Here is a 27,008-nt window from a genome sequence, read left to right on the forward strand (position 1 = left end):
GCAGTGGAGGCGGCGGCGGCGCCCCCTGGCGGCCGAAGGGCGGGGGGCGCGGCAGGGCCGCCTTCCTCGCTCACTCGCTCCCTCCCTTGCTCGCTCCCTGCCTCCTTCCTCGCGCCTCGGCCCAACATGGCGATGCACAACAAGGCGGCGCCGCCGCAGATCCCGGACACCCGGCGGGAACTGGCCGAGTTGGTGAAGCGCAAGCAGGAGCTGGCGGTGAGGGGGCTGGAAGGAGGGGGAAGGAAGGAGCCCGGGTCCTCCCCGCCCAGCTCGGGTGCTACTCGGGGCGGGGGTCCGGCTCGGCCTGGCTTCCTGGCGGCCGTTATGCCGACGGCAGCGGCGCGGACCCGGGGGCACTCTGCGAACCCGGCGCGCGGCACCCCCTCCTCCGCTTCCGCCTCGCGCTCCCCGCGGCCCGGGGGCCCCGGCCTCGCGGCCCGGGGCCCAGACGCGCTCGCGCCCGCGCCCGCGCCCGCCTCCGCGGGTCCGCGCCCCCACGCGCCCCCGGTGACTGACGGGCACGAGCCGCGGGAACGGGGGCGGGCTGGGCTGAGGCGCGGGATGGGCGGGGCTGAGAAGAGGGATGGGAGGGCCGAAATGGGGGAGGCCGCTGGTACGGGAGTGGTGGGGAGGGGGCACATAGGAGAAACCGAGTGGGGTCCTAGGACCATAGATTTAGAGCTGGAAGGGATCTCAGAAGGCCTTCTAGTCACCTCTTCATTTTACAGTTGGGGAAACTGAGGCCTGGGGAGGATCTGTGAGGAAGCATATGGGGACAGAAAGTGAGGGGGCCCTCTGAGGAGGTGGGTGGCAAAGGGGTGTTCCTGGGATGGGACAGTTGGGGAATTGGGAGTTTAGGTGGCAAGATAGAGGTGGGGGTGGGGAACATCGACTTCGCCCTCCAAATCATACCTCTGTTGCGGGGGGGAGGAGGTAGGTATGAGAAAGATTTGGAATTGGGAGGTATTTTGGTGAAGGGAAAGGATTGTGTGGGAGGGATATTAGGGTTGGGGGAATTTATGGTTATTTGGTAAGGGGAGAATAGAAGCAAAGAGTAGTGACTCTTGAAGAGAATCTTGCATAGGGTTGGTCCTGGGGCATTTTCTCCTGGAGCAGCAGATGTTGGTTACCATAGCAACAAGGAATCTGTGCACAGCCGGGTGACATTTTCTAGCTTTTGCTAATAGAGAAGGGACCCTGACCCTTAAAGGCTCTCTAAGCCTTATGGATGGAAGGCCCTTGCGGAGCTCATGCTGCTCTTACACCTTTTACCAATGTGAGTGAAATTCCCTTGTGGCTATCAGCCAGCCTGCTCTTCTAGGTGTTAAAAGCAGTGTTATTGTACTCAGAAGCAGTGAAGGGTTTGATTTACCCTGAATCCTAACTTTGCCTGCCAAAGCCAAAGTGAAGATTCTGTAATAGTTTGGGTATAATCATGCATTACCCACTCTATGGAGGGTGAGAACTATTTGGAAATGTACTGAAGAGGTGGTATCAACTGTGAATTATTGTGAGGCAAGAGCCTCAGTCTTAAACCTGTTGACTAAATCTCCGTTTGGTCAGACTGAATATTCCAACTTGAAAGGTAGTAGCATCCCTGTGCTTTTTTTTGTGTGTGTCCACCAGGAGACGCTGGCAAACTTGGAGAGGCAGATCTATGCTTTTGAAGGGAGCTACCTGGAAGACACCCAGATGTATGGCAATATTATTCGGGGCTGGGACCGCTATCTGACAAATCAAAAGTGAGTGTCAGAAAGGCTTCTGTTTTATAGCTGATATTTTGGGTAGAATGTTACCAATTTCTGTTTTTAAGACTGCCAGTAGCAGTTTCTAGTTTGTTTTAATGTCTAGCACCATTTGTCATCATATGTGGAGCCATATAGCTTAGCCATTTCCAGGTAGCAAATTCCCTTAAGTGACTTTGCTCAACAATTCTATGTGAGTTTGGCATCTGGGCTTTTTTTGTTTTACTGAAGTGATCAGTCCCCAGGGGTCAGTCCAGTTTCTCTCCTAAACCTATTACTGTGCTTTATGCTGTCGAGTAATGGCAAGAATCTTGAATTTATAGTCAGAGGGCTTCTGTTTGGATTCCTGCTTTGTTACTTATTTTTTAAAGTGATTGCCGAAAAGTCACATCTCTGGACCTGTGTGTCCCTGTCTGTAAAATGAGAAGGTTGGTAGTAGATGAATTGTAAGGTCCCTTCTAGCTTTAAACCTTATGATCCACATTTGTAGTTGATATCCATTCACTGGAGAGAATGACTTCTTCATTTTCTATTCCCAAAACTTCTGAAAACTGTCAGAAAAAGAATCTTGAAATTTAGTGGGTAGAAGCAGAAACTCATCAAACTTGTCTTTGGTACTGTTCTGGGTAGTATACTGTTGCTTCTGAGTTTTAACTCCTGGTGTTTTCTGCTTTTAAAGTAATGGTGCTTATTTAGAAGTCATAGCATTTCCCAGCTGGAATAGACTTTTAAGAATAAGTAGACTGACCTGTACATTTTGAACATGAGGAAACCGAGGCCCAAACAGATGAAGTGCTGTCACAGAATCTGAGAGTCAGAAAAGCGGCCCTCAAGTCCACCCTGTAGCCGGGGACTTAGTGGTAGTGAAATGACTTCCACGCCTCTGGAGTGGAAGGAGCCCTGGAGTTGGAATGAGAGGGCCAAGAGTCCTATCTCACTTGTCGGTCCTTGGGCAGGTCACTTACTTGAGCTTCAGTTTTCTGTATTTTATGATGAGGATTGAAATCCTTGTACAACCTTCCTTTCAGGGTGGTGGTGATGAGAATTCTTTTGTAAACTTTCAAACTAGTATTTTAACCCACAAGTGCAGACTACCCCAGTTCATTTTTTCATTCCTTTTCAGTAGTCTGTCACCCTTGGGGACCATAGTCAAAGGTAATTTTGATGTTGCATTTTGGAATCCTTGAGCATAGACAATGCAATAGAAATACATCGTAAAATGGATGCCTATATGAGAGCTTTAGCTCTGTGGTAATGTTAACTTCCCACCCCCTCACCTCATCCTGGTCATTAGGTCCCCTGAGATCATCCTCCCGGATTATCCGGGTAATTTGGATAGTGGTAAAGTGAGGATGAGAGCTGTGGAAGAGTTGTGAATAGTGCTTAAATCAGCTTTTCAAGTGACAGCTGAATCCCAAGGTCAAGTAAACAACAAGGTGTGAAAAGAGTTCTTTTACAGTTAACTATTTGATCAAATGATACAGTGGACTTAAAAGAACTCTGTAAACCTTTTAAAAAGCTTTATATATGCTCAGCTATGAATATTAACTCCCCGGTACTTATCTTTCTGTTCATATTTTACTTTTTCTATCCCATCTTATATACCCTGTCCTTCTCTTTGTCTCTCTCCTTCTCTCCTATCCATTTATACGTAGTGTTTGCCCCTTTCCTTTGCTCATGTCTCCCTTCAGTCCTTCTCTACTTCTTTAAGTTTTTTCCTTGAATTTTGTGTCTTTTGTTCTTGACCTTTGTGTATATTTTGTTTTCTTCCTTGTTCTTTATATCTCTCCTTTCCCCTTCTCCTTTTCCTCTGACTTGCTTTTTTTAATTATCTCTTACTTTTGTGGATATCTCCTTTAATGTGGTTTATCTCTCCTTTACCTTGATGTAGGCCTTCCTCTTGGTATGGGGCGGGGGGAGAGACAGAGAGAGAGAGAGAAAGAGAGTGAGTGTGTATATATGTGTGTGTGTTTCTCTCTGGTTGTCTCCTTGGTGAGTGTGTCTTTTTCTTTCCTCTTAGTGTGTGTGCTTTTGTGCATGCATATGTGTCAGTCTTTTCCTATTCCTTTTGTTTTGTGTCTATCTCCTTTTCTTTCCTCTTGGTGTCTTTCTTTCTTTTTTTTGGCTCCCTTTCTTCCTCTTGATTGGTTTTTGTATTTGTCTCTGCCTTCTTTCTTTTTGGTTTGTGGGTGTCTGTTTCTGTCTTTCTCCCTTTTTCTTGGTATGTGCATCTGTCTCCCTCTTCCTCTTGGTTTGGAAGTATGTTTCTGTCTCTGTCCTTGGTTTATTTTGTTTCCTTTCCTCTTGGACTGTCTCTCCTTTCTTCTTAGGGTGTATGTGTGTGTCTGTGTTGTGTGTGTGTGTGTGTGTGTGCACGTGCGCGTGTAAACATGAATGCATGTGCTTTCCTCTTGGGAGTGTGTCTTTTCTTTTTTCTTGGGGTATGTGTGTCTCTTTCTCTCTCTTGGTATGTGTAATTGCCCGTCCTCCTCCCAGGTTGTGAGAAACACTGAAGCATTCCTAAAGGAAAAAGAGGTGAGGGTTCAGTGGAGGAAAGGGGGATCTGAGTCGGAGGAGGGGAATCTTGACCCTTGCCGAGTAGGTGACAGAGTGGAAGAGTGTTACACAGAGGACTAAAGGAAGGAGAGAGGCAACCATATACTTAAAGCTTAAAAATACAGGTTTGAAGCTTTTCCTGAAGAGGAGGGATTTGGATCCTCTGAGGAAGAAGCTGCAGCTGTCCTCTCAAGTTTGACGTGGTGGTGTCACAGAAGTTATTAGGTGAGAAATCATCCCAATAAGGATTAGAGGAAGAAGCAAGGAGCAGCATGGTTGGCGATTCCCGCCCATAGGTACTGAGGCCACTAATTGATGACTGGGTTACAGGAGCAAAGAGGTTTGTTGACTTTCCACCGAATGTACCCAAAACAAAGCAGACAATGTCCCAAGATTTATCAAAACAGATGGTGACTACCTGTTTATGGCAAATCGCTTGAGCACAAAAGATACTGCTAGAAGTAACCTAGACAGTATTGCTAAAGTATTGCTATTGGGCAAGAAACTAAAGATCATAGGGGCACAAGTTGTAGTTTCCTCACTCTTGTCCATTGAGGGCAAGGGAAGGAGAAGATGGAAGTTGAACTTGGAAATGGAGAACTAAGAAGATAGTGTATGAGAAAGGGATTTGGACTTCTGGTCCATGTACATCTTTCAGTGTCCTCTCCTGGCTTTCCTTGTTCCTGATTTGCCAGACTTTTCCATGTCCCAGCACCCTGGGACTTCTCACCCTGGAAGATCCCTGCACCTCTCTTCTATAATTGGTGAGTTCTTTCCAGAACTTTCATTTTGAGGAATTGCCCAAGCCAGTCATATTCATTCACTCCTTTCTCAGCTCTGCTGCTGACTTCCCTCCCTGTTGCCCCTTTTATGTGTTTTCTTCCCCCATTAGAATGTGAGTTTCTTGCCTTTCAGGGACTGGTCTGAGTTTCTTTTTGCTTGTATTTATGTCCTTAGTGCTTAGCACAGTGCCTGGCACATAGTGAGATCTTAAACCCTTATTGACTTGGCTTAAAATATAGGGATAACAGATTTCTGGCCAGGGATTGAGTACAGCTAACAAAGGCTGGTGAGAATGTATTTGCCAGATGTTTCACAAATATGATCAAAATGGCTCTAAGCTAAAAAGATTTTTGTTGTTGAGTCATTTCATTCTTTAGTCATGTCAACTCTTCATGACCCATTTGGGGTTTTCATGGCAGAGATACTGGAGTGGTTTGCATTTTCTTCTCCACCTCATTTGATAAATGAGGAAGCTGAGACAAATAGGGTTAACTGACTTGCCCAGGGTCATACGGCTAGTAAATTTCTGAGGCCAGGTTTGAACTCACAAGGAGTCTTCAGAACTCCAGACCCAGTGCTCTATTCACTGGAAAAAAACTGCCTAACAAGTTGGTTACATAGAGAGTTCCTACAGGACTTCTGGGTCACATGACCCACAGGATAGAGTACAAGATAAATACTTTCTCCAGTCCTCATGACTTCTCAGACCTCTCCAAAATAGGAATTTTGCATAAGAGATAAAACAGTTGCAGCTGTCTCCTGGTCTAGAACACCAAGAACCTTGACCAGGTAGCAGTTCAATGAAGAACAGAAAAGAAGGCTAATCTCTAGTCTGTATCATCACTCAGCACTTCCTTCCTCACTGTCCATTTGGGAACTCTGGCAGCAGGGCTGCACAAAGTGACCCACCATGCTTGCCACAGAACTCAGTTCTGCTCCCTTACCATTATTCTTTTAGTGCAAATGAAAATCAAAACCCAGAAGCTTACTCAACTAGAATAGCAATGGCAATGCTCTGTGCTGCAACAGAGCTCAACCAGAGAACTGAGGTACCAAGAGAACTGGGGAAGTATACTTTTATGGGGCTGTGTGGCACTCCTCTAAACCTGAGGGAAGGCACTCAGGTGGGGCCAATTCTGTTCCCCCAGAAGTCACTGGAGGCAGAGACAGAGGACAATGAAGTGTAAATTGCCCAAGGTGAGAGGAAGCTGACATGGCTTTGTGAGCCAGCCCTCAGGGAGACTGCTATCAAAAGGGAGGAGTCAGACCTTGACCAGAAGGTGGTTAGATGAATTTAATAAGAAACCTATCAGACTTCTGGGTCACATGGCCAACAAGATGGAGGGCTAGAGATCTCCTCCAACCTTCATGACCTCTTAAACCTCTCCAAAGTAATTATTAGGCACCAGAGATGAATCAGTTTTGGCAGTCTTCATGGTCCAGACTATCAAGAACTCAAACAAGGTAAATACTTGATGAACTAACAGCAGAGAAAGCTAATCCATAGCCCCCAAATTGCCCACACAGTACCTCCTTTCCCACCACCCACTATGTTCCTAGAAGCAGGTCTGTATAAGTCAACCTATTTACCTGGAACAGAGCTCAACCTTACTTCAACACACACCCTCACCCCCTCTTCCCAGTGCCTTAGAGATCCAAATGGTAAACATTTGCTCAGAATGCAACAGCAGCAAAGAGTGCCAGTATTCTGGGCTGCAACAAAACTTGAACTAAACTTGGAAACAGAGGGAGCTGGGGTTGCATATGTGGACAGTGAGGATCAGTGTGGCCCTTCACTAAACCTGAGGGAGAGTCCAGCATCCAGCTGGGGCCAGTTCTGTACCCCTCGAAGTCACTTGGAGCAGAGACCAAGGCTGGTGAACCATGAATTGTCTAGTGTGAGAAAGGCTAAGATAGTTATGTGATCAGGGCCACTACCATCAAAGGAGTGGGATCCAGATTGAGCCATAGGGAAAAATAAAGAAAAAAGATGGAGCAAAGATCTCAGGAGGAAGAAAACTCCAAGACATTGAACATAAGCAGAAAAAAACAACAGGAAAGATATTAATAACAGAAGGGGAAGTGGCTTTCAGCTTAGGAAACAACGTTCGGGCATCTGTGAATTAAGTATTGCAAGACAGAGGAAGATGAATCAACACCAATGTGGCAGAAGACCCTGTGGCTTCCCAAGAGAGCATGGAGCCACAGTAGGATGTTCCTGAAAGGTGTAAAAGAGAAAGAACAGATGGAAAAACAGAAGTTCAGGCCTGCATAGCAGAAGTCATTGGAGAGTAGAAAAATTTGAATCCATCTTGGCAAGTCTCAGCAAAGAAATAGAAGAGAAAATAACTGACCGGGAATGCAAATACAAGAAAGTAAGGGCCAATCTGAAAGAAGAGAAGCAAAAAACTACTAATATTAAAAGAAAGCATAAGCTCTGTATAAGCAAAACATATTGATCTCAAAGATAGGATGCATAGAGATGACTTAAGGATGATAGGTCTCCCAGAAGAACATGACTAACCAAAATACCTCAACACCATAATGTTAGAAAACTGTCCAGAACTTCTGAATACAGGAAATGGTGCCAATTGAAAGAATCTATACATGTCCTTCACAAAAGACCCCATGCTGAAAGCTCCAAGACATAGAGTGGTTAAATTTAACAGTCTTAAGAAACGGCAAACTCTGCAAGTAAAGAGCAGAAAGACCTTCAAATATAGAGGAAAGGAAATTAAAATGACACAAGATTATTCTGCACCCATCAGAAACTGCAAGAGGAAGCAGAATAGTTTGCTCCAAAGAGCAAAGGAGTTGAAGATGCAGTCCAGCATGACATACCCTGCAAACCTGACGCTAACTATTTAGAAGCGGGAATGCAACAGTTAACCTTAGAAGGTTTTATTCCATGTGGAATTGAGACTAAAGGAAGACTTAGTATAAGGGCCATGAATCAAAGAGTAAAAGTCTAGAATGAACAAAAAGGGAAGATAAATAATGAAGAGGAGGGAAGAAACCTTTTTTTTTTAAAGGCATAGAAAATAAAATTTAATGAACAAATTGAAGGGGGGGAGAGGAAGTGTGATTTTACTTGACTCCTTAAATGAGAGGAGAAAAGAGCAGGAGAATTAACTACATAAAATAAAAGGAACTAATAAGTAAAACTCCAAACTAGAGAAAGGGGAAACATGTAATGGGAGGGGAAGTGCTTGAGGAAGGAGATATAAGGACCGATGAGAATAGGGTTGCTTTGACATACATTAATATAATTGAAGGGACAAAGTACTGTTTACAGAGGAATAGGGGGAAAATCCTAATTGGAGAAGAAATATTAGGAGCAATAGAGGGCAATATAAACAACTCATAACTTTAAGTGTGAATGGATTAAACAAAAAAGAAAGAAAAAGAGTGACAGGTTGGATAACAAAGCCCAACTTCACAATTCATTGCTTACAAGAACACATTTAAAAAACAGATGTATACATAAAAAAAATGAGGAACTGGAAAAAAAATTACTATGCATCATGTGAATCCCCACAAGCAAGGACTCCTGCTATTACATAAAGATAGTATTAGATTGAATAATCATGCTATTAGACATTCATTGCTATCAGACATTGCTAGTAGACATGCTATTAGACATTCAAAAACATTCAAAACATAAAAAGGGATAAACAAAGAAGCAATGCCAGAAAGGAACCATAGACAAACAAATATCAATATTAAACTCATATCTAATTTCCTAAAGAAAAAAATAACTACAAGAAGACAGTAATATAAAGTAGCAGGAGATTTCAATGTTCCTCTCAGTTTTGGATTCTTTTAAATGGGACTGTTAGAGAATATATATATTTCTCAGCACTTCATGGAACTTTTACAAAAATTCAACAGGGCACAGATACATTGTAAACCAATGTAAAAAGGCAGAAAGCGTAAACACATCCTTTACGGACTATTACCACAATAAGAATAGTAAGTTTAGAGAGCACAAAGACACAGGCAAATGGAGACTTAACAATGAAATTCTTAATATTGAGTGGGTCCATGAACAAATCATAGAAACAGTAATGAAATGAAAGAAAATAATAATGATGAAATAACCTACCAAAATTTCTAAGAGTTCTCATGAGGAAATATCACATCCCAACAAACACATTAACAAAATAGAGGCGAGAATTAATGAACTGACTGCATTTTTTTTAAAAATTGAAAGCAAATATCTAAAATAAACACAAAAGAGAAGATATTAAAAATTAGAGGAGAAATAAACTGGAAACCAAAAAAGCTATAGAAATGATAAATAAGACTAAAAGCTTGTTCTTTAAAAAAAAAAAAACCAAAACAATAAAATTGATAAATCTTTAGCTAGTCTGATTAAAGAGGGCAGAAAATAAATAAAATAGCAAATTAAAAAGGTGAAATCACAACAAAACCAGAAGACACAAAAATAATTATTAGAGCCTTTTATGTGATTATATGGTACAAAAACTGAGAGCAAAAAAGAAATAGAGATTTTCTACAGTGAAGGAAGAAGAGAGTAGCAGTTGAGATACCCATAGGTTCATAGTAGTTGAAACACAAGAAAAGAACCAATAGTAAATTCTGTGGCCTCAAATATATACATACACAGATGCCCACAGAGCTCCTAATTCAGAAATCCAGGAACTAGAGAGAGGAAAAGTAAAGTGAATATTTGGGTGAAGGTCTGTGAAAGAATAAATAGAAGTGATTTTATTATTGGAGTATTCTATAGACTATCTGGACAGAAAGAGGAAATAGAAAAGTTTGGGAAACAGCACTGCACTTAGACTTTAACATCGTAGTCCTGGTTGTGCCCATAGAGGAATAGCAGTGTCACTAAAAGGAACAAAAACTAGAAAAGGCACCTGATTGAAATAAGTATACATAGAGGAGATAAAATGTGCTGGAGGTGATTAATTGTGAGCACTTTGGGGAATTAATTTACATTGTATCTGAAAGAGAAGATACCAAAGACATAGGGGGAAAAACCCTTATTAATTCCCATCACCACCCTCCATCCCCCCACCCAGCAAACTACTTATCCATGTGCTAACTTTCCCATTTATATAAAATCTTTAAGGTTTATCTGCACAACCATCAAAGACATACTCACTGATAGTAGAGAGCAGGTTTTCATAAGCAATATTGTACAATGGACTGCATCTTTACCATCGTGAAACTCAAGGAAAAATGTAAAAAATACAAATTTATACTAAGCTTATTGCTGATTATGAAAGAGCATTTGATTTGAGCCACCTAAATGCTCTTTCAGCAAGGTGTCTCCCATTCATAAGTCAGAATCATTTAAGCTTCTTTGAAAGATACAACAACAAATAATAACCTTATGCAACTACAGCGCCTTAACTGTCTTCTCACTCTGGAACTACCCTCAGCACTTGTGGTACCCTCACCCTGAAATATCTCTCCTGCCCTGTGATCTCTTCCTCTCATTTTCGAGTTCCTCTTGGGGCCTCTATTTTGGAGAAGGGCCCAGGCCAGCCTCCCTTCATTTCCCTCCTGGCTTTGCCTCTGACTCTCCTGACTTTGCCATCATGGGACCATGTGAGTACCTACTGTCCCTCTACCCCCATTTTAGCTCTTCTGTTGTTATCTTTTTCTATTACAATGTAATTGAAGACAGGGGCCAACTCTCTTTTTATTTGTATTTGTGTGCCTAACGGCACAATTCCTAGCATATAAGTATTTAATAAATGCTTGTTGATGGACTATTCAACAACCTTTTGATCATAATCATCAGTTGAGGCATGACATTGATTCAGCACACGGTCCATGTTGAAAAGGGATTTAGTATGGATATTGAGATCTTACAGATGTTTCTGTTTGTAGATGAAATTGTGCTGGTTTCATCCATACCTGGAACATCCCTGGAAAAGATCTGTAGCCATTCAAAAGAGTTGACCTTACCATCCACATGGGAAAGAACAAGTGGTTATGACATGAGTTTGGATAGACAATCCTTAGAGCGTCTCCATTAGTATGTGTATCTGAGGCAAACAGCACAAATGGACAATATCCTGGTTCACAATTAAATAGGAAGAGAGGAGAAGGAGAACAGGCTGGAGTTTATTCAGGAAATTGTAAAGCTCCTTCAGTGCTCCATCTCCTTCTCCCAGAGTCCCATGATTTTAATACAAGATGTGGAGTATAGTCTGTGAATAATTGGAAAATAGAGATGTTCATGATAGGTGTGATTAGACTTCAATATATAATCAATGATGAATTTTAACGAGTAGGAGTAAAAGATAGCTTTTTTCTTGGTTGGTGTCTTCCTGGATTACTCCTGGGATGTTTGTGTGTGTGTGTGTGTGTGTGTTTCTGACCCTCTTCCTTTTGGTTCATGTGACTATCTTTCCATTCCTTCTTGGTGAGTGGGTGGGTGTGTCTGTCCTTCCCTCCCTCTCTTTCTTTTCCTTTCCCTTTGGGGTCTGTGTATGTTTCTGTCCATCTCTGCCTCTTTTTTTGGGTGCCTCCTCTTTTCTTTGGTTTTATCCTCTCCCAGTATATGAGTATCGTCATTCCTTCCTGACTTTTTTTTCTCTTCTCTCTGTTTTTCTTACCTTCTCTCTTTACTGTTTCCCATTCTCTTTTTCTCTCTTTTCTGGTCTTTCTGGCCAGTATATGAAACTGAGGTATCCTTTTTATTAGTTTTAGTTATTAAATAAAGCTTCGTTTTCCCATTCTTAATTTCAAAAACTTGTGAGTTGAATATTCTTTTACTTTAAAGCAAAAAAGAACTAAATTAAGTTTTTTATGTAAGTGTGCCTTTCAACTGAAAATTTTTCCCTTTTGGATCGGTTCCTTCAGTTCCATTTCTGAAAGTCATTTTTTCTTATCAAATCAAGATATGGAATAAAACTTAACTGTAGACGTGGCAGGTGTTCATGAGGTTTTTTTTTCTCCATTTTAGAAACTCCAATAGCAAAAATGATCGTAGGAACCGAAAATTTAAGGAAGCTGAGCGACTCTTCAGTAAATCCTCAGTTACTTCAGCAGCTGTAAGTGGGGTGAGACTAGTGATACATTTCTGATGGTTGACTAATCATCACCCAGGTGAAACTTAGATCAATTTTTGGGCCAATTCTCTGTTAAAAAAGAAAAAGTACTTTTTTGGTATTTGATGTAAAATTTTCACATTTTATTAAAAAAATTAATATTTTTTTCCCAAATAAATCTGTTTAGCCAAATGCTGCTTTTCTTAAATGAATGGTTTTTGTAATAACCAGATTGAAGTCTAATTTCTTTTTTATTCGACTCTTTTACCAATGAGTTTTTTGCTGTCTTTTTCTTTTAGGCAGTCAGTGCATTGGCTGGAGTTCAGGACCAACTCATTGAAAAAAGTAAGTTTTTATGTTCTTAGGATCTGATCATCCCTGCATTTATATGTTAAATCCTTGCAGTTTCTTTGAGAAACCTAGAGGAGGCTCTCATGCACTTTTATTTCTATTCAAGTACCAATGCTTACAGGTACTATGAGAGAGAGAGATTGATTGCAACATACTTCCTTACCTCTCTTGTTACCAGGGAGGTGGGCTCAAAAACCTCTCTGAAATTCTCTGAAGAAACACAAGTATGTGACCCTCTTTAAGCCCACTGAATTAAAGTTATTGAAGAATTTTTATTTCAGAAAGAGGCATCCTGGTGAAATGGAAAGAGCCTTGGACTTGGAATCAGCAATCCTCGATTGTGGGCATAGCTGTACATAATCTTGGCCAGTTGGGGTAGCATCTGAGAGCTTAGTTGCTCCCTCTTCAAAATGAAAAGTTTGAGTTAGGGGATCTCCAGTGTTCATTCTAGGTCTTCCATATTATTATGCCTTGATACCTATAAATCTTGTGTATAAAATGGAGAAAACACTTATCTGTGCCCTTATTAGATGGTGGATGCTTTGGAGGACCACACTATGCAAATATGAGCAACTTTTACCATTTAATGAATGGAAACAATACTTTGATTCTATTTTGACTTCTGAAACAGTGATTAGAGATGGATCTATCTTTGTACTTCAGTTTTTGGAATTCTCCATATTGTAGCTTCTTGAAAATCAGTATATCTTTAGAGGGTCAGCTAGTCATACAAATTCAAGGATGAAGGGAAACCAGGAGAACAGAGAGAGGGATATTGACTTGGGAGATGATCATTTTCTGTGGGTCATGCACTTCCTCCCTGCTGCCATGGTTGGCATCATATCCCGCTGATACATTTAGGATGAGAAGTTCTATTTTATAGTGTAATAGAATACTAGGTAAGGATGCTTTTTATTATTATTATTATTCTAAAGGGAGAGTATAGCAGAATTAGGTCATGTGAATACTTTTCACTGGAATTAGATAACTACATTAACAGTGATATACAAGGTAATGAATTAATTCAGGGCAAAAGAGTGCTTATTAAACCAAGCTCTCAAACCACTTTATAAAAGGGTACATGTCAAAGCATTGTGAATTAGTGTAATTTGGTTCTTCTGTAAATGACTAGAATTTAAAGATCATTCAGAAATGTGGTTCTTCCCATTAGACCACTTTCAACATCTCATGGAAACCATATGTAAGGAAGAAAGATTAACTGATTAACAGTCCTTCAGAATAACATCTGGAGTAAATTGTCCTAAGCAGGGCTTCCTAGTAACCATTGAAGATAAATGTATACCTCACTTTATGCAGTAGACATATTCTTGAAAAAATATATATAAATTGAATAATTTTAAATATATTAGGAAAGATATATAAACTTTTGTAAGGAAAAGTTCTTTTGTAATGTATTTAGTTTTGTACTTTGGGATTTTGTGAATTGGCTTTCTTAAGATAACATGCATCTGTTTCTTCTTGACTTTTGTTCCATATGCACATGAATAAAAAGGGCCTGGTTTAAATTTGTATTTACTTTAATCTTTGACTGTAAGTCCCCTTTTCTTCCTGTCTGCTTAATTCTGACTAGATATTTCAAGACTTAAATCACCTAATATTTTGATCATTTTTCAGTCACAATAGAAAATTTGAGGTATACTCACCTAGTGTAATAAATAAGGAATCCAAAAGTATTCCAGTGGAAAAAATGGAAAATAAAAGTGTTTATAGGAAAAGTGAGTGTTGGAAAAGATTGGAGGAAATTATGAAGTTAAAAAGATATACTTTTGTATATTCGAGCTTGAGTTGTGATAATTTTCTCATTTGCTATGTTTTATTTTCCAAAATCTTTTCATTTTAAAGGCTTTTTGTTACTTATGCAAAGACAACTGTCCTTGAAATTGCTGTGAAACAGTTTTTTGTTCATTACATCAAAAATTGGTATCTTGAGAGACAAGTATAAATTGAGAGCTTTTTTGGAGGAGTAATATTCAGGTGACCTGTATCATAAGATCAGGTAATCAAGATGGATTTATTAAGCACCTGCTGTATGCCAGGCACTCTGCTAGGTGTTTGGAATCAAAGATAGATTCCTATGCATAACTCATTGAATGAGATATTTATTTCTAAAGAATTGACCATATTTCCCTTTTTACTTACTTTATTGTAAGATAATATATTTTATAAATGCCATGCATGTGTACTTTCCTATAACATGTAATATGTGTGAAGATCTCTTATTGAAAACATATATATGTATATGTACACACACATATATATGTATATATATCACCTTGGAACTTATGTCCAAGCATCTTAGTATTAACAGTGGTTTAGTTGTGGGAGGGAGAAAGATCTTGGGCATGTCAACTTCTCTCTTCTAGGTCCCAGGTTTTTGTTTTGTTTTTTTTTTTTTTAATGAGAAGATTGAACTGACTGGTTTGAGGGTATCTAGGGTCCATTTCAGCTCTAACCTTCTGTTATTCCCTCATTGTACTTATTTCATTTGGGGCTTTATCACAATGCTTGTGGAATGTAATTAAATCTCTGCATTGAAACCCTGGTTTAACAAAAGAATTTTGAAAGTTTGTAATTTGTGAAGAATTGTTTGTTCGCTTCAGACACCTCTGTGTGCATAACTCAAAGCTATATCCATAGCCTTAGTATGTAGAGCTCTTTTCCATGGACCAGTTTTGTATTTCTAGCTTCTTATATGGACATTTTTACTTCTATAGATTTAACTTGTCTGTAACAGAAGTGCTAGTTTTTTCTTCAGAACGAGCTTTCCATCTTAATTTTTCTTAATAATTGTACCTGCTGTTTCCTGATCACATAAGTTGGATAACTTTGGGTCATGCTTTACTCCTCTGTCTTCCTAAATTCCTGTGTCCCATTGTATGAACAAATTCCATTTTCTTCTTTCCCAGTCTCAAATCAGACTTTCATTTCTTTTCCATTCCTATTGACTGCCACTGTAGTTTAGGCTCTTAACTAATACTCAGACTGCATTTATGTATCCAATTGAGTATCCCTTTTGAAGTGGTTTAGGAAACTCAACACTTATTCCAGTAATGCTGTTACTGCTCTCAACACTTTTAGAGTTCTTTTTGAACTGCATTCAGAATTCCTAGCATGTTCTTTTGGACATCTTCAAATGTGGAAAATCTGATGGATGTCATTTTGGAAAATTGCCAAAAATAATTTGTAGTGAAGCCTGGTGAATAAACAATCAAGCAGAATACCATTATTTTTTTTTTTTTGGTTCAAACATTTGACAGCAAACGTACCGTGAGCAGAAGCATTGTCATGAAACAGATATTAGGCTGCAGTTTACTCCTTTTCACATTGTACAGAATCTCTCAAAAGTCTCAATTTCTGCATAAGTCTAATGCACCTATCCTTGGAGTGAATTTTGGTTGACAAGTGCCTTTGATGTCCATATCTCCAATGAAGATTTCTCTTGGTCTGTTTCTGTCACATACTTAGGACAATGGCGTTTCTCCCTGGAGACTTGAGTCTTTTTTCACCATAGGCTAAATTGGAGGCATCATGTTTCACCTCTGGCTATTGTTTCCCTCAAACATGCAGCATTTTGTTTAACGTCTCTGGAGCAAAGAAAACGCACGTCTAGTCTTCCGTCATTGCTTATTTGAATCTGAAACATCCATTCTGTGTGACATCATCTTCATTGAAACTTGATGTTGATTTTCTTTCAGAGTGAACCTGTGCCTTTATCTAAATTTAGCTATTTAATTATCTTTATCATAATTTATTATCTGTTTGAATGAACCCAATTTCTAATTTTTCGTTAGCCCTCTGGACAACTAGACAGCCATTTTGTGCATTATTATGGAGGTATTTAATAAATTAGAATCACTAATTAGAGCTGGCAAGGGACCTTCGAGAACACCAATTCAACTGCCTTATTTTACAAATGAGAAAACTGAGGTTTTCTAGCCATGCTAGTGCGGGGCTGTGATGACATCCAGACTCGAGACATCCCTCTGCCCATCTAGCATTCTCTGGCATGGCCACTTGCTACTGCTGCCTAACCATGTATGCCCAAACGTACATCTTATTTTTGAAATTCTTTTGTTTCCATACACTTCTTTACCATGTCAGATGTTTTCCTTGCAGATTTAACTTCATACAAGCTTTGATATTCTTTGCTCTAAATCAGTTGCTCATTTTTATGTGGACACAAAGCATTATTATGCCTTGTTCTTCACTGTAATAGAAGGTTGATTGGCTGACATTGCTGTGTGTGCCACATAGCCCTCTTTTATCATTTATCCTCTACTTGCATAAACCATACAGTAACATAGTTTTCTTACTTTGCAGTACACAAATAGCTTTCTAATCAACTAATATTTAATAATAAAATAACAATAGCTAGTGCTTATAAGAGCCTCTTATAAAAAATAATTTTTAGTGGTATTTTCTGTTTCTTATATCACCATAATATCCCATGTATTTCTTCCCCTCCTCAAGAGCCACACCATATGACAAATAGGAAGGGTGGGGGTAGATAGAAAAAGAAATCAGCATAACTAATCATTACATTGAGGAAGTCAAAACATGTGCGTTGTGTAATAGCTGTGGATCTCCCACCCCCACCAAGGGCTATTTTGGGGGTGTCCTTTATATTTGTTCATTTGAATCCTGCTTGATATAATTTTGTTCGATTGTAATTTTGTTATATTTACTTTTTTTGTGTGTGTGTCATTGTTCTTTTCATTTACAATGTTATATTATTGTGTATATTATTTTCTTGGCTCTACTTTACTTTGCTCTGCCTCAGTTCACATAGATCTTTCCAAACTTTTCTTGTCTTCATCACATGCATCATTTCTTACAATGCAGTAATATTCCATTGCATTCATGTACCACAATTTGATTAGCCATTCTTCAGTTGATGGTCATCCACTTTGTTTCCAGTTCTTAGAAATCACAAAAAATGCTGTTCTCAAATAGCACTTTAAGGTTTGCAAAGCACTTTACATACCTCATCTTATTTGGTCCTCATAACCCTGGAAGGTAGGGACTGTCATTTATCCCAGTTCTGTAAATGAGAAAACTGAAGATGAAACTGTTAAGTGACTTACCCAGAATTACACAGCTAAGTAAGTATCTGTGGCAGAATTTGAACTTAGGTCTTCCTGAATCCGTGTCCATCACTCTGTCCACTGTGCCACCTAGCACCTTCTTTATGCTAGCTACTGGGCTAAATGCTGAAGGTACAAAGATAAAAATGAGCTCTCTCTGTCCTCAAGGAGCTTACATCTTATTGAGAGACACAGCATTAATAAACAAACACAAATTAAATACAAGGGAGATGACAGGGTCCTAGAGGGTGGGAGAGCAGGAAAGGTTAATGTCAGTCATGTCACTTAAGTCTTGAAGAAAACCGTGATTTTTTTCTTTTATAAAAAATTATTTTTTTATTTTCCATTCTGTAATTTTTCCCACCCACTGAGAAGGAAAGAAATATAATACTAGTTATACATATGAAGTGATGCAAAATACATTTCGTCATTAGCTGTGTTAAAAAAAAAGTCAAGAAAAATAATGAAAGGAAAAAATAAATACGCTTCAGTCTGTACTCTGAGTCCGTCAGTTCTCTCTCTGGATAGCATTTTTCATCACAAGCCCTTTGGAACCTTCTTGGATCAAAGTAAATTAGTCATTCACAGTTGATTGTCATTAAAATGTTGCTGTTACTGTGTACAATGTTCTGGTTCTGCTCACATCACTTTATATCAATTTATATAAGTCTTCCCAGGGAAAAACCATGATACTAAGAGATAGGGATAAGTTGGGGGGGATGCATTCCGTACATGGTGAGCTAAGGTAAAGGTTTAGAGCTGGAAGGTGGAGTGTCATTGTGAACAGCAGGGAAGCTAGTTTATATAGACCCAGGGGCACCAACCTGCCTTTTTAATTTTATCTTCAGCTACTAGAACTGCCCTTTTTAAGGCTTAAAAATCTGCTTTTTCCAGGTGGTTCTGAAGACTCCATTTTATTGCTTTATTGATTTTGCTTATTCTATTCCTCCTTCATGGCATGCCCAACTTCTTCCTCGTACCTGTCGTACTCATATTTCTTCTAATATTTTGTGATCCAGGTCAAATCTTATCTCTTCCATTAAGTTTTCCCTGGACATATTTTTTATAATGATTTTTTTAATTGATTTATTTTGATTTATCAACAATCACTTCCATAAGCTTTTGAGTTTTAAATTTTCTCCCCCTCCCTCCCCAAGACGGTGAGCAATCTGATATAGGCTATACATCCATCCATCCATCCATCCATCCATATATATATATGTATATGTGTATGTATGTATGTATATATACACACATTCCTAGTAAACATATTTTCACATTACTGATGTTGTAAGGAAGAATTAGAACCAATAAGTGGAACCACCAGAAAGAGGAAACAAAACAAAACAGAAGAAAAAAAAAAAGCTAATAGTATGTTGCGATCGGCATTCAAACTCCATAATTCTTTCTTTGGATGTGGATAGCATTTTCCATCATCAAACTTTTGGAGATGTCCCTGGACATATTTTGAAGTAATCTGTCTCTTCTCAAAACTCCTGTAGCATTTATTGTCCCTGTCATTTATTCATTTGAAACTTATTTACTGCTTGATTACTCTCTTTCCCCAGTTAAAATTCCTTTTTCTGGAAATGTGAGTTAGGTGATTATCCTATCAATCTAATTAAAGGTCTCCTTACTTCCCTCCCTACACACTCTAGGGCAGGGGTGTGGAACCTTCAGCCTTCACATGTGGCCCTCTAGATCTTCAATCCAAACTTCCAAATCCCTTTAATGAAAGGATTTGTTCTGTGAAGTTTAGATTCAAAGGACCATACTTGAGGACCCTATCTCTTGTCTCCGGCAAGAGAGGGTAACATAGATCTCCCTGCTGGATCTGAAGGGTCTCGAAAGAGGAAAGGGGGCAGAGATGCAAGATAGAATCAGTCTCCTCCCCTGGGTCTCCTCTAAGTTGTGAGTAAATTTCTTTGTAAGGCTGTTTCATTAAAATATTTTGTATCTGTCCTTTAAAAGAAAAGATAAAATAGATACTTTTGACTACATGAAATTGAAAAGGTTTTACACAAACAAAATTAATACATCTAGTTGAAGAGCAAGGATTGACTTGGGAAAAATCTTTGTATTAAATATGTAAGATAATATGTAGACGTGTAAGATAATATATAGAAATAGAAAAGACAAAAAGCTGTTTCCCAATAGAAGATGGTCAAAAGATACGAACAGTTTTTTTGGGGGGGGCTAGGCAAGAGGGTTAAATGACTTGCTCAGGGTCACACAGCTAGTGTTATGTGTCTGAGGCCAGATTTGAACTCAGGTCCTCGAATCCGGGGCCAGTTGCTCTATCCACTGCGCCACCTAGCTGGCCCAACAATTTTCAAAAGAAGAATTGCAAACCATTAATAACTGTATGAAGATTGTCCCAAATTACCAGTATTACCAGATTACCAGAAACTGATCAATACAACTCTGAGATTTCACCTTAAACCCAGGAAATTAGTAAAGATGACAAAAGGTATGAAAAAGCTTTGTAGGGGCTGCAGAAAGATAATCAGTACATTGTTGGTGGAATTGGGAATTAGTTAACCAGTATGAACAGCAATTTGGAATTAGGCTAAATATTGACTGATATGTCCCTACTCTTTGATGCAAAGATCTCACTTCTAAGCATAAACCACAAGAAGATCAAAGACAGAAAGTGCTCTCTATACATCAAAATATTGATAGCAGCACTTCTTACGGTAGCAAGAACTAGAAATAAAGTAGATGCTCAATCCACTGGAAAGTGGCTAAACAAAGTCTGGTGGATGAATATAATAGGATATTACTATGCTGTAAGATAAGGCAAACATGGTAAATGCAGAGAAGCATGGGAAAACGTAGGTGAGCTGATGCAAAGCAAAATCATATACTATGTAACTAACACAATATAAATCAGTGGAAAGAACAACCATCACAAAGCAATTGAAGTGAAATGTTGCAAGATATTAAAGGCCAAGATTGACTCCAAAGAAGAGAGATGAGAAGATACTCGCTCCCACTCTTTGGAGGGGTCTACCAGTGTGGAACGTTGCATATAGCATCATATTTTCCCATGTGTTGATTTTGCTAATTTTTTTCCTTTCCTCTTGTAAGAAAATTATTTGATGCTTAGAAAAATGTAGATGATATAAAAATATATCAGTAAAGATCTAGTCAATACAACAAGGTTGACATATCTTGGTTGTAGGTCTCTGTCCTCCAGTGTCTTCAGCTTTCATGTTTCCAATTACTTGGTACTTTTTAGGAAGCTCAGTAACTTGAGCTTCAACTTCAAATCTTCTTTCTCCAGTCAATCAGGCGACAAGCATTTATTCAACACTGTGGTGGTGGGTGCTGGGGATATTGATCCAATGAATGGAACAATCCATACTTTCAAGGAGCTCATGTTTTATCCTCAGGCAGAGTGTAAGTTCTTTGGGATGCAAGTGGTGCCTGACTAGTAACAGGTCTTTGTGAACTGTGATGGCTGAGGGATCCTGAAGAAGTTCTTCTAAATTTGTCTGTAATTCCTTCAGGGGAACCAGGCAGTGGTACAGAGAGTGACACATCTCCAGACTTTCACAATCAGGAGAATGAACCCAGCCAAGAGGACACAGAGGATCTGGATGGATCTGTGCAGGGGGTGAAACCCCAGAAGGCTGCTTCCTCTACCTCTTCAGGGAGTCATCACAGCAGCCATAAAAAGAGGAAGAATAAAAACCGACACAGGTTAGTGGCATTGGTACCATTCTCCAGGGCTGAGGGGATGATTATTTCAAAGGGATATTTCTGGAATACAGATTCTTGGGTGCTGTTGTTAGGGATTTGCATTTTAGCAGTCAGATGGAAGGGCCTCTGCTACAAGTAATATGGTCTCATTTTTTCTTTCTAAACTGATGGATAACGAGGCCAGCAATGCAGAAGGAACCCAGTGTTTTGGATTTTGGGTAGAGAATAGCAAGTGCAATTTGTGTAGAAGAAACCATGTTGAATGAAAATCCTATGTGAAATGCTGTATTGGAGTTATTTTTCAATTGAGGGAAAAGGGAGTAGGATAGACGAAGGCTTTTTCTCTTATTTTTACTTTCTCTGATTCCTTATGGACTCTGAGAACTAGCCAAACACATTATTTTTAAAATGGCATTTGAGTGATTGCTTGTTCTCCCTCCTTCCCTGTCCCACTGCCACTCATTTCTCTGCAAATGGCTGACATATATTGAAATATTGGAGTCCAAAGCCCAATTAAATAAGAGTGTGCCTTCCCAGATAATATTTGTCCACATTACTTTCTGAGGTGTGAAATGAAAGATAACATCAACAGTCTATAGAAGGCAGATATCATTAAGAAAGGAGGATTTAAGATTGCTGTCAACTTTTGATTATAAATGATAATGTTGCAAACCATTTTAACTCATAACTGAAAATAATAGACATTCCATTCAAAAGTGTTGCCTTCTTGTAGAAGAGAAAATTGCCATGGGAGAGAGAAGTGCAGTTGTAGTTCTAAACCTTTTGTGAGTCAAGAATCCAGACCTGAAGAAAAAATATCAATAGCATTACCTTAAGACTCCTCAAGCATCGTTTCAGTGAACTTCTTTGCAGCCTCTGGGTGAAGGTACTCAGTGAGATCAGGAATACCCCTCACTCTTGATGGCTTGGTAGGTTATAGAATTTAGAAGGTTTGAGTGGGGAGAGAGCCTTTGAGATCATTGAATCCATTCTCCTCCTTTTATAGCTGAAGATAGGATAAGGGATTCACCTGAGGTCCAGTGGCTAGTGAAATGGCAGAGCCAGGACTGGAAGCCCCACCTTCTGATTTGTAGTCTAGCCCTCCTCCTGTGACCTCATACTTCCGATTATTGTCTTTGGAGATTGAAATCCTGCAGGTGAAAGAGGTTTTTTGGAAACCTTGGAAAGCAGCAGATTTTTTCATAATTCTTTTAATTTTAAGATTGCAAAATGGGGAAAAAATCCCTTCATGCAACCCTAATAACAAGTCAACACATTAACCTCTTAAGACTGGTAGGAAGTAGCAAAAATGACCTCTGCTTTCTGGGGCCCCCAGTTATGTCATCATTGTCCTGGCTTATCACCAATAGTACCAGCAGATGCATTTTGCATGTCTCTTTGGATTTAATTTCTGCTAGGAGCTTACCATTCTCAGATTTCTTGCTCTTGTCCAGGGAGTCAGGTGCAAGGGTTATGGTGAGGCTTGCTTTGGGACTTTCTTAGATAGCTACCAAGTGTTATGTGAATCCTCAAATAATGGTTCTGTCTTTATATTGAGTGAAAAAAAAGCTTAATCACTTCTGAAGGGCCTTAGTTAGTTTATGGTGGTAGGGATTCCTTAAATTGCTTGTGTTTGTTTCAAGTGACGCCTTATTTTAATTGAATATTATCAGTAGTCACTGAACTCATAAGGGGGTGTAAAGTTGAGGGGAAAATAACAAAAGAAGGAAGGCAGGAATTTGAGATGGAAAGTTGATGTGGTGGAGTCACTGTTTGTTGTCCATTTTACACTCCATACATCTAGATGCCTGGGCATGTGAAAAGGCCTTTCTCTCCATGTTATAGTAAATAGGCACATATTGTCTTCTCCTGGCAGCTGCATTGCTGCCCATTGTTCTTCTCTCCCCTGACTTGCAGCTGAGTGTTTGAGCAATACAAGTTATTTGCCCATACTTTTAAGTATTCAAGATGTGAAGAACTAGCTAAGTTTCACCCTTTTAAAAACTTTTTAACAAGCATTTGCTAATCATTGTACATGAAGCATTGTGCTTAGCACCGGGGATAAAAAAAAAAAAGACAAAAAGGTTCTGCCCAGAAGCGTGCTTCAAATGGGAGCAAAAACATGTCAATAACTAACTAGTTATGTGGAAGATTGGGACCAAATAAATGGGGAGTCATCTGAAAGAGGAAGCATTCGCAGGAGGGGTACCAGGAGAGGCTTCCTGCAGCAGGTGAGCGGCACTAGGGACACTGAGAGGTAGAGATGAGGGGCAGGGCCTTCTACTAGGGGTAGGGAGAAGCCAAATCAAGTCAAGTCAGCAAGTGTGCCAGGTAGTGGGCTAAGTGCTGAGTATATGGAGATGGGATACTCCTTGTCAAATGTTTTGCACAGTCTGGCACATAGTAGGCACTCAGTAAATACTAATTCCATTCCATTCTAAAGAAAGGCAAAAAAAAGTCCCTGCTCTCAAAGAGCTCACATTCTAATGAGAGATACAACTATATATGAAGAAGGATGTATGTACAGGACAAACTCGACATGATCTTGGTGAAGGCATTAGCATTAATGAGGATTGGGAAAAGCTTCATGTTGAAGGTAGGATTTTAGCTGACGTGAAGAAACCCAGATAAGCCAGTAAAGGCCTGGAGATGGGAGTATCATGTTCAGGGCAGTACAGGCAGGCCAGTGGGACTGGGTTGCAGAGTGTGGAGGGGAGTCAAGTATGAGAAGCCTGGAAAGGGAGGAAGGGGCCAGGTAAGAAGAGTTTCAGTTGCCAGCAGGGAGCTCACTGAACAGGAGTCAGCTGTCTTTTGGATGAATGGCCTTTGGCAGCTGAGTTGAGGATGGCCTGGAGTGGGGAGAGAACTTACGTAATTTGCTAAGTTCGCTTAGTCAGGATGTTGTCAGAGGCAGGACTTGAATACAGGTCTTTGTGACTCCAAGGACAACTCTGTCCATTACACCACACTGCCTCTCATGACACTAGTTATTGACTTTATAAATAAAAACGAAACTTAACCAGCATTATAGGATGTCAGATCCTGATGTTGAGTTTTCTGTGACTGGTCAGTAGGGGAGTGTGAACCTTTTGTTTGTTCCTTCTGAACATCTCCTAGCTCTTCCCCCTTCATTTTAGGTATCTCTCCTAGGAGGAGGGTTGAACTATCCTCTTTTCAGGAGCAGCTCCTTCCAAACAGAGCTTAGAATTGCTGGGTCTTTGCCTTCTCTGACCTGTGGCTATCTCACTTAGCCTGATTCTCAGCAGGACCGGTTTGGATGATTTGTGTTTTTAGGGGCACGAGCAAGGTGTCATTGAGAGGCAATGTGGTATACTAAATAGAGGGCTGAGCTTAGAGCCAAGAAGACCTGGATTTGAATCTTAACCTCTAATTCAGACTAGCCGGGTGACCCTGGGCATTTCGGTGCTCCAGGCTACTCTAAGACTATGTTTTAGAAGAGCTGCTGGTCTGCATTAGTGAAGGGATTTTTCCATACTGAGAGTTCTCTATACCAATTAATTCATAGGATCAGACCCCTCCTCTCCTCCTTTCTTTCCACCTCTACCCCCACCCACCCACCTACATTAAGAACACAGTCTTTGTGATACAATATTCCTTCCAAAAAAGGAATACTCTTTAGGTCCACAGTCTTGAGTAGATCATTGATAATGAAAATACTGTTCTTTGATCCTATATTTTATAATATTAAGAATGATTAAAACCCAGCTGCCTTTAAAGAAAAGTATTTGAAATATTAATCCATAGCTGCACTTCTTTCATATGAAAGCACTTTGTTTTAACAGACAGGTATAAGTTACTTTATTGAAAGAAAAAAAATTGAGTTGAACAGCATGTTTATATTATGCATGTTTATATTATACATGGTTATTCAGTTTATTTTAATAAGTGTTGAGTGCCTATTACGTGTAAGATAATATGCTAGACATTGAGGATAAAAAGACAAAAATTAAGTAGCTTTTGCCCTCAAGGGACCTATGTTCTACTGAGGGAAACCCTGTGTACATAAGTAAATGCAAAGTTTATACAAAAGTCGTCCAAAGTCATTTCCAGAGGGAGGGAGTGTTGGTAACTGGGGACATTAAGAAAAGCCTCCTAGAGGAGGTGGCAGCTCAGTGTGCTTTGAAGAAATGTGGGGACTCTGCAAGGTGGAGGTGAGGAGATGATACATTCCAGACATAAGGGAATGAACATGAGATGGAATACCGTGTATGGGAAACAACAGCTGGCAGGCCAGTTTAGCTGGAACAGGAAAGTACAGGAAAGAATGAATATAAGGAACGAAGACTAGAAAAGGATATGTGTACCAGATTGTGATAGGCTTTAAATGCCTATCACATAAATGCTGAAGACTTTGGTTTTTGACCTAGAGGCAATAGGGAGCCTTTCAAGATCTTTGAGTGGAGGGAGTGGCATGGTCTGTGTCGTAGGAATGCTAATTTTGCATCGGGTATAGAGAATGGATTACTGTCTTCTATTGTTCAGGAATATTGAAATAATGCTTCATCCCAGATTTACTCAGGTGTAGACTGACTAAAATTCTACCACCTCAAATAGGAAAATGCATTGCATAGTAACCCAAAACTAAATGCTAATAGCAAAAGCATTTGACAAAGTACAATACTGATTTATGGTAAAAACCCTACAATGCCTAAGCATAGAAGAGCAATTTTTTAATATGGTAAAAAGTATAAATCCGAAACTAAAAGGTAGCATTATTTGCACTGGAGAAATACTAGATTTTTCAGTAAATATAGGAGTAGAATGAGTATGTCTTATTATTTGACATAGTTTTAGAATTGCTAGCAGTATCAATGACAAGAGAAATTAAAATTGGGACAAAGCATGATTTTGATAATTCTGACATTCAAAGAGACAAAACTATTCCTATTTGACAGAATAGGACAACTTAATTAGAAAACCCCAGAGAATCAGCAGAGAAACTGAGATAATTATAGCTTCAGTAAAGTAGCAGATACAAAAACACACCCAGAAAATCAATGGCATTTTTAACTAGTAGTAACAAAATTCAGGAGGAAATAATAGAAAGGGAAGTCCCATTCACAATTACTACAAAATTCACAAATTGTCTGGGAGGCATTCTACCAAAGCACACTCAAGGCTTGTATAAATAGAATCACAGAACATTCATATGAAAAATCAAGAACAGCGGTGATGAGAAGAGAGAATAGGAATGACTACCAAGTACTAGAAATCTATTCAGTGGGTTTAACTGACCTTATTGGGTCTAATTTAGATGTGACTATTTTTTTTTCTAGTTTTATATTTTGGCAGAACAATGCAAATAAATGAAACAGTGTTTAAAAAAATAAAAGAAATAAAGAACAACTTATGTAATTAATTAGAGGTATATCCTACAGCTTGTGGCTGGGACTTGCCAATATTCCCTGGAAGGCATGGGAGCCAGCAAGGAACTCACTCCACTTGTCTGCTGTTTGTGTGGCTAGCAGCAAAAAGATATTTTATAACTGCTCTTCTATTTGCCATTTGCTCTAGCAGAAACTGTAACACACTATCGGTTTACAGTGGAAAGAATGTTGGATTTTGAATAAGAGGACCTGGGTTCAAATCCTACTCTTTGACTTATTAACTAGCGACAAATCACATTGGCTCTGGGCTTCAGTTTCCTTGGCTATAAAATGGGGGTGGGAGTGGGGTGGTTTCAGGGGATGACCTCCGAGGTTCCTTGA

General features: G+C 39.5%; 1 protein-coding gene across 3 annotated transcripts in view; it reads left to right on the forward strand.

Annotated features, from left to right (window-relative positions):
- The first annotated feature begins 81 nt into the window (after nucleotides 1-81).
- The window catches only part of MEAF6 (MYST/Esa1 associated factor 6), a 30,124-nt gene continuing 3,197 nt past the window's right edge, over nucleotides 82-27,008 (forward strand). The window contains exons 1-5 of one of the 3 annotated variants that reach the window (XR_003569311.1): nucleotides 82-216; nucleotides 1,627-1,742; nucleotides 12,034-12,130; nucleotides 12,418-12,463; nucleotides 21,087-21,279. Coding sequence is in view for 2 of the 3 variants with exons in the window: in XM_027864692.1 (XP_027720493.1) it covers nucleotides 127-216; nucleotides 1,627-1,742; nucleotides 12,034-12,130; nucleotides 12,418-12,463; nucleotides 21,087-21,279 (542 nt within the window). In the remaining variant the exon portion in view is untranslated. The remainder of the gene's footprint in view (nucleotides 217-1,626; nucleotides 1,743-12,033; nucleotides 12,131-12,417; nucleotides 12,464-21,086; nucleotides 21,280-27,008) is intronic. The other 2 variants (XM_027864692.1, XM_027864693.1) reach the window with 2 other exon arrangements.

Source organism: Vombatus ursinus, unplaced genomic scaffold, assembly GCF_900497805.2.
Source record: "Vombatus ursinus unplaced genomic scaffold, bare-nosed wombat genome assembly UNPS02014775.1, whole genome shotgun sequence".
NCBI lineage: Eukaryota > Metazoa > Chordata > Mammalia > Diprotodontia > Vombatidae > Vombatus > Vombatus ursinus.